This window comes from Harpia harpyja, chromosome 1 (genome assembly GCF_026419915.1).
Source record: "Harpia harpyja isolate bHarHar1 chromosome 1, bHarHar1 primary haplotype, whole genome shotgun sequence".
NCBI lineage: Eukaryota > Metazoa > Chordata > Aves > Accipitriformes > Accipitridae > Harpia > Harpia harpyja.
The window spans coordinates 71,345,866-71,353,625 of NC_068940.1; the positions used below are offsets into that span (position 1 = coordinate 71,345,866).

A 7,760-nucleotide genomic window follows, 5' to 3' on the forward strand; every position below is an offset into this window, starting at 1 on the left:
ACCGGCGGCGAAGGCGTTAACGGCACCGGCCCCACGCAGCAAAAGGAAAATTTCATTATGAAGTAATGAGTAATTCCTCCCAGTGAGATGTATTGTTGTATCTTCCACTTCAATTTAGCAGCACAGCGGCTCAATTACCTAGAAAATACAGTCAATTAAAGGCTGCTGATTGGACACGAGGACGGATCATCGATCTTGTACTTTCCAATATCGCTCCAGACACCTCATTTTCCCTCCCCTATTAACTGAAAATACTCTTGGCATTACCGCGACCCGCAGCCTATTTACCTGTCGCAGGCAATCTCTGCCCTGTGACCGAGCCACGGAGAAATTCACAGCCGCCCTTCGCCGCAGCATCCTCCGAGAACGGGCGGCCGGGAGGGCGCCAATGGCCGCCCGGAGCAGCGGGGGAGAGCGGGGACAGTGCCGGCTGCGGGCGAGCCGCGTCCCAGGCTCCCGGTCTCTGCCTCCCGGCTGCCCGCCCGTTAAAGGGGGATGGTGTCCCCTTTACGGGTGGAAGCGGTACACAGCGGGTTAAATATTCTCTCTCTCACACACAGCTAGATATATAAAATATACGTATTTGAAAATATATATATATATTGCCCTGCGCCCTAACCGGCGGCATTCTGCGAACTGGGCATTTTGCAGGAGCAAACTGGTGCCGCGGTCTTTCCGCAGGCGACGCACAGCAGCAGCTCTGGCCGGATCCTGCCCTGCGATCGCGGCCCAGCAGGTGCCTCCGCTTGGCCGGGGAAGGGGGAGCCGTGGGCAGTCTAGGACCCCCCGGTTTTGCTGGGCAGCAACCCAGCAACCCCCCCACCCCGCCTCTTCAGCGCTCCCTTCTCCTGGGGTCGCCGGGTCGTGGGGGTAGGGGGTGTATCAGGCACTTGCTCCGCAGCTCCCGGTTTGTCGGACTGGTTCTTCTCCTCTCTGCTAATAGACAAAGTAAGGAGGGGAAAGGCTTGCAAAGCTCGGATGTTGTCCGGCGCTGCCCTGGGACGCTGTTTCCAATTGTTATTTCCGGGGGTGTGTGTGGGGGGGGTGAATCTATTTGTGAGTGTCCAAAAAAGGGCCATCGGTTTCCATGTCCATGAGGACATCTCATTCAGAAAGGGCGGAACAATCTGCCCTTAATGATTTAAAGATGGTGACTTTGGATCAGTTTTTAAAAAGCTCTAATAATTTTTTTTTATTGGAAAAATATATCCTGGCACGCCTGTGTCTCTTCCCTGCTCTCCATCCGCTATAGGGAAGAGCTGCTATTCACTCCCTGTCCTAAGGACAAGAAGTCTCCTGTGTGACAATAAACCAGAGGCTCCTCAGCAATTTAACACAAAGTAGATAGCGGAGGTGTCAACACGTCTTTGTTCTGCCCAGCATTTCTTTTCCTGCTTGTTGAACTGTAACTATTAGAAATTGCACGGAGGTGAAATTCGACTTAAGCAACACTTTTACTTTTTTTTTTTAAACAAACACAATCAAAATATGGGTGATATGTTGTTAAAATGTGTCTGTTGTTGTTATCCTTGTTGGTGGTGTTATTGTCGTTGCAACGAATTATGACAGTGTATTCTTTGGGCTAATTTAAAATAGAATGAAAAAACGATTCCTGTTTTGGAAGAAACTGCTACCCAGCCCGGTGTCCGTGGTTTTTTAAATTTTAGGTTGACAGAAATCCAAGCAAAAGCAATGATGCTACCTCCTTCCGAAATACCTGCAAGAGGAGGTGGGGGGGCTTGTGAGAGAAATACTCCTTAAGAAGGAAGAGGGACCAGTGTGAAGGACACATACAGATGCAAAGATTAGGGGTGGGGAAGGAAACACAAAACCCAACGCATGAATTAAATAATTTAAAAAAAAAAAAAGGAAAGAAAGAAGACGCAGGACGCAGCAAGGAAAAGCCAATGAGAGGACTGAAGGCTGAAGTACAAAGGAAGGGAAATCGCCTTTGCTCCAATTTACAGACTGGCGATTGTCTGAAGGAGTTGTGCTCCCTGTCACCTAATCTCTTCCCTCGGCGGCTTGTTAGCGTTTGGCACGGTGTCTCTGCTCACAGAGCATTATACATTCGATATTCAAAAACCCTCCTTACATATACATCACTTGCTAATTTCGTCAGTGTGGGCACATTTCAGCGACTGATAATAGGACTTTGTTATTTAAAGGACAAATAGCTCTGACCCATAAAGAGGCAGGAGCTCGTATTTTTTCCCTGCCAATTCCACCCTGCCTCTTAAAAAATAAAAGTTGGAATGAAAGAGGAGACGAAATGCTGGATTTCTGCTCGAAATGAAGGAGGAGACAAGGGAGAGTAAAGAATGCAATTAAACCACGAAAGTAATGTACAGAATGTCAGGTTTTCTTTATGTAAAGCATTGTTTTTCTCTATAGAGATAACTGGATAATACTGTTAAGTTGCAATCCAGAAACCTTTTGTTTTTGCTGTTTGCTCGTTGTTTTTTATTTTCTGAACACTCTGGTAGATTACATCTTTGCTTTCTTCATGCGCACAAGCCATTTCGTTATCGAGATAATGTTTCTTTCAAGTATTTCAGATTTTCCTTCTCTGTCTCGTAGGTTTGTGCATAAGGTTTGTTGCTGCGACCCGCAGAAGCCCCAGCCCTTGGTAAGAAGTCTATCCATGGAAAAGAAAGTCCCGGCTCATTTCTATAGGTTACCGAAGTGTATTTCATTCGGGTTGGTTTTCTTCCTCTTCCGTGCCTAAAATCCTTCTCGGAGATAAATCACTGGTCATTTCTTTCCTTCTTCTTTTTCCCCTTGGAATGTAGAACCTTTTAAGACTGAGCTATTTTTAGTCTTTTTTTTTTTTTTTTCGCCGTAGGTGTCCACTTCTGGGGAGAGAACACGATTAAATAAACATCGGCTGTAGGTACATTAACTCGAAGAGAAGCCCGGGAAAGGGGCGAGTTTTTAGTAACCCTGAGACGCAGGTTTATCTCGTTAAAGGTACTTCTTCCCGCTGGTCCATGGAAACTGAGGTGGCTTTGCTCAGCACAGAGGGCGTGAAAGTGAGGAAGGAGTCAGTCCTGGTTGTGGCCGAACAGGTAAAGTCTGATCCGGAGGGTCTCTGCGCCAGCCCGTTGGACTGGCCGCTGTGGCAAGCCAGGCAGGAGCAGGGGTTGCCCCCGGCGCTGCTGAGTCCATGAGTCGGGGCGGGGTAGAGAGAGGGATGCCTGAAGGCGCACAGCAGTTCTGGTCTCGGGTAGGGGTGGGAGAGGACCCTGAAGGTGTCCAGCGGCCTCAGGGGGGTGCTGAAGGGGGTGGCGGCAGAGGCCGACGTGGCGCCGATGCCCATGTGGGAGTAGTAGGGCAGGGGCAGGTGGGAGGGGAAGGGGTAGGGCAGGTTGCCAGTGGCCGCCGCGTGGCTCATCATGTACGTATAGAACGCCGGGTCGGCCGGGTGAGGCCAGGTCATGGCCAGGCGCTGCCGCTTGTCCTTCATCCTGCGGTTCTGGAACCAAACCTGCGGGGAGAGGGGAGGCGAGAGCCGTCACCCGCCGCCGCCGCCGCCGCCCCGCTCCGCCCGCCCGCCCGCCGGCACCGGCCCCTGCGGGTCTGCCGGCGAGCGGAGACCGGCGCCAGCTCTCGCTCCCAGGGGGAGTTGTCATCGCGTACGGAGGGATCGGTTAAGCCCTTACAGGGAGACCCAGTGGAGCAGCCTTTTTGGGGTGCTTCTTTTCCTTTCCTCTTGCTAGGGCTTGTCCTGCTGACCCCCCCCCCCCCCCCGACTCTGGGCAAGCCCGGCGGCTCTGCCTGCTTACTGCCGTTTCGCAGCCGGAGCTACCTGGGATTATTGTTGTCGGTTTTATTTTCATGTGCAAATGTTTTTGAAAAGGCAAAGCCAAGCGAGATCAAAACAAGAGCTGCTACTGGCTTCCTCTTCCCTCCCCCAAGAGCTGAGCGAGGTTTGGACTGGACTGCAGAGAGGATTAAAAATAATCTGCTAGGGAGAGGCCGGATTAGCGGTGCTGGCTGGGATGGCTCCGGGAGCCGTGTTCCCTCTCCCGCATTGCTGCTTGCTGCAGGGTGCGGGCAGGGCCAGGAAAGGGGCGGGGGGGTGGGGGGGGTAGGGGGGAGGCGGGAGAGGGAGGGTTGTGCTGGCGAAGTGCTTTCCCGAGTTTTGCAAGGAAGTTTGGCCATATAGATTTATATCGTGCTAATTGGAAACATGTCCGAGCTGTGTGTACCTTGATGGTGGTTTCTGGCAGATTTAGAGCAGCCGCCAGTTCACATCTCCGGGGCCTGGACACGTAGTTCTCCCGGTAAAACTCCTTCTCCAGCCGGGCGATCTGCTCGCGGGTGAAGGCGGTGCGGTAGCGGCGCATCTGGTCGCTGGCGCTGCAGACCAGCGAGCCCTGGGAGCCGCCGCTGCCTCCGCTGCCCTTGGGGTGATCCCCCCCGCCGCTGGGGCTGCCGGCCAGCGCCTCGGAGCACGGCCCTGCGTGGGGAGCCCGGAGCAGAGACACACGCTCGGAGGCGGGCGGGCACGGGGGGATGGTCGCCGCCCGCCGCCCCAGCGAGCTCGCTTCTCCCCCCCCGCCCTCCCATCCCTCCCCATTCGCCTTTTCTGTAGCTGCCCGGGTGTACTGAGGATGCCGGGGAGACATCCGAGAGGGACCCGAGGGAAGAGCGGGGATGCAGCACCGGTTAAGGATTTGATGGGTGTTTACTCACTCTGGCTGAAAGGCTATCTGGCCCACACACACACAAACACACGCACACACACCCCGCCCTGAGAGTGTCTGTTCGATGCCCCCCCGCTCGCTTCCCGCACTGTGAAGCCTGAGGCGGCCGCCGCAGCATCCCCCGACCCTGAACGGCTCGGAAAGGCAGGTGTGCCCACCACCCGAGCCGCACGGCTCCGCGGCCCCTTCCTCCAGCCCAGCGAGGGCCCAGGAGCGGAGCAGCCGGCAGGCAGGGACCCTGCTCCCTCCGACGGGGAGGTGAGGCCTCGGGGACTCTTCGCTCAGCCTCCAAAGCCCAGGACGGGATATTTTCAGCGAGCCTCGAAGGGACGAGAGAGAGCAGACAGCGCTCTCCGCGCTTCCCAGCTTCTTCTTGAAGTGATGGAGGAATGGGGAGGGGGGAGAAGTGGGTTGTTGTGGGGTGGGGGGGGGGGGTCTGCCGGGCTGGGAAGGTGGGAATAAGGAGTGGGGGCAGGGGGAAAAGGGGCCTGGCCGCTGCGTTTGCTTTCAAATGCAACTCTCCCTCATTGTGCCCGAGACCAAAGGCAATTAATTCATTGGGACCATTTCCGAGCTGGCGCCATCGAGACATAGAAGTGACAAGGTAATTTGGACCTCTCCTCTTTCCCCCCCCCCTTTTTTTTTTTTAACCCAACGTGCAAACAAGGACCTCGCTGCCGCACTTGGGGCAGGCAGGAGTCGGCGAGCGATTTTACGGTCTTTATGGGCGCTTCCGCACCCGCCCGGCCACATTTCACCCTGCAAAACCACAAACAGCTCTCGGCCAGAAAACCCGTTTGATCTTGCTCCCTCACCCCGCCAACACATACAAAAAAACCCCGCCGGTGGGGAGGATCGGAAGGGATTGCCTGGAGCATGCACTGTCCAGGCGATGGGGAAGAATAAAAAAATAAAAAAGATGGAGGGGGAGAGTGGGTGGTGATCTCGGCCAAGGGGGTCCTACGGGACAAGCTGCAGACCTGATGCATCCACGGCGGGAAGCCTGACTCCCCTCCAGGGACGCGGGGGCTGCCCGGTGTCGTGTCCTCTGACTCCCAGACAAGCCTCCCGGTGGCAGGGAGCTGAGGAATCAGCCAGGAAAGGAGATCCCCCGCACACACCCCGATTTCGCTGCCCCTCGCTCAGCTGGCGAGGGGAAGACCCCCTCCGGCACTTTCCCCCCCGTCCCCCCCCAGTGCTGCCCCCCAGCCCCGGAGCGGGCGGGGGGCCGGAGGCATGGGAAGGAGTTGGGTACCTTTGCTGTGCTGGTACTCGGCGCTCCCCGTGGCGCAGTCCGGGGTGCAGCTCACCTCGATTTCCTCATAGAAATCCGACTCGGTGTCCGAGCTGCTCTGCTGCCCTTTGCTGGAGGGGGGCTCCGGGGCGGGGGGCTGCTGTCCGGCCGAAAGCAGTGCTGCCGCCGCCGAGCGGCTCTCCGGCACCGTCCCTGTCCCTGGCAGCACCTCCACCTCCTCTTCGTCTTCTCCTTCGCCACCTCCTCCTCCTCCTCCTCTCTCCCGGGACGACAAGGGGCCAGGTCTGGGGCTGAGGCAGTTCCGATGGATCATCTTCTCCGGCGGCTCCGCAGCGGGGCTCCCCACTGCTTCGGACAAATTAGGCACCCTCTTGCCAACTAGAGCGCCAAGTTGTGTCCCTTCCAGAAACATCACCATCTCCTTCCTGGTTTCCATTGTGGCTTTGCTTAAGGGAGGGGGGAAAAAAATCCAGATCTCTTCCCCCCCTCCCTCCCGCTCCCGCCCCAGCCTTGTACAAACCCAGCAACCCTCTCCTGCCAATGCAGAGGAGCAAGCGGTGAGATAGGGTGACCTTGTGATGCGAGCGCTACACTCTGCTGTGCTGCTCTGGGAGGGATCACCATTGCCCTCTTCTTTCTAAGCTGTCATCCTCAATGGTGCAGTCGTCATTACAGTACCACCGGTGACGCCACACATTGATTGCCAGTGGATAAATAGAAACGTCTGCCATGGGGAAGATGAAAGGAAGAGCCGGAGCTAATGGGCTAAATGCGTGATGCACCAGGTGTAGGAGCCCGAGATGGAGAGGGAAGTGTGAAAAAGAGATGCATATGGAGCTGAGCTGCAAAGAGGTTGTAACATGCGGAGAGAGTTCCGCAGGGGGAAGCCTTGCCTGACAATTAAATAGCCTTTTGACTGCTTTTAGCCACAACCTTGGTGTAGAATTGAGGCGAAGATCCCTAGCTGCATCCTGGAAGTGAGAAGATACGTACTCAAGCCTCTTCCTTGGATGCATTATTTATTGCTGGCAATCAGCTTACGCATAACTGCATATATAAGGCTTTAAGACTCCTCTGCAAACTTGAGGATAAGGAAATGCGCTGCTGACATTTGAATGTAGAAATAGCTTTGACTTCTTGTTCTGGTTCAGTATGGGTTCCGATTCGTATAACTGTTACTGCTTTCTGTTGACTGAGATTAAAACGTTAGTTTAACATTTGGAAATGCGGTTACTTATTTCTTGAGTTTCACAGCTGAAAAGAGAGAACTACTTCACTTTTCGTAACTGTAGTTATTCTGCATATCTGCTGTTTATCGTTTACTCTCATTTCTTCCTTCGCAGTTTCCATTTTTTCCATGATTCTTGCGCTTTTAAGAGGGTTTTACGTCTCCTCTCGTTTCTTCTTTTTAACTCACTGTTTTGCATAAATTATTATCCGCTTTCAGGAGGAAAAACTGCAAGAAGAAGGTCTGCCAAGAATAATTCAGGCTCAGAGAAATGCAAGTTATCAAGGCCAGAGCTTATGCTAGCTAGCAGATGCTGTTAAAACAGAAATGACAAGGGCAACCATTTGGACAGCACTTGTCTGAAAATAAGGGACCTTGTACCGTAAATATAGCGGCACACGTAGTCTCCTTGGCGTATTCTGGTATTTCTAATGAGTGCGGCAAGTATCTCGTCTCTAGTTAATATTGACTCACACGTGTAGTGTCAAGTCATTTTCACCATCTGTCGTAACTAGGTTGTTCTAAATTTTTTCTCGGAGTGTTATTGGCTAATCAGGTTACAGAAAAC

The 7,760-nt window shown here is 54.0% G+C and overlaps 1 protein-coding gene across 1 annotated transcript; it reads right to left on the reverse strand.

Moving 5' to 3' along the window:
• Nucleotides 1-2,956: 2,956 nt before the first annotated feature.
• EVX1 (even-skipped homeobox 1) lies at nt 2,957-6,400 on the reverse strand. Its single transcript, XM_052788777.1, has 3 exons — nt 5,965-6,400; nt 4,212-4,462; nt 2,957-3,487 (listed from the first exon to the last, which is right to left on the reverse strand). The coding sequence occupies exons 1-3, from the start codon at nt 6,398-6,400 to the stop codon at nt 2,957-2,959; spliced, it is 1,218 nt and encodes a 405-aa protein (XP_052644737.1).
• Nucleotides 6,401-7,760: the final 1,360 nt, after the last annotated feature.

Excerpts from the sequence above, each read along its gene's own strand:
- EVX1 (XM_052788777.1), bottom strand. The coding sequence starts at position 6,400 with ATGGAAACCAGGAAGGAGATGGTGATGTTTCTGGAAGGGACACAACTT. Across the intron at positions 4,463-5,964 it reads CGAGTACCAGCACAGCAAAG|GGCCGTGCTCCGAGGCGCTG; the intron begins GTACCCAACTCC and ends CTCCCCACGCAG. Across the intron at positions 3,488-4,211 it reads TGCCAGAAACCACCATCAAG|GTTTGGTTCCAGAACCGCAG; the intron begins GTACACACAGCT and ends CTCTCCCCGCAG.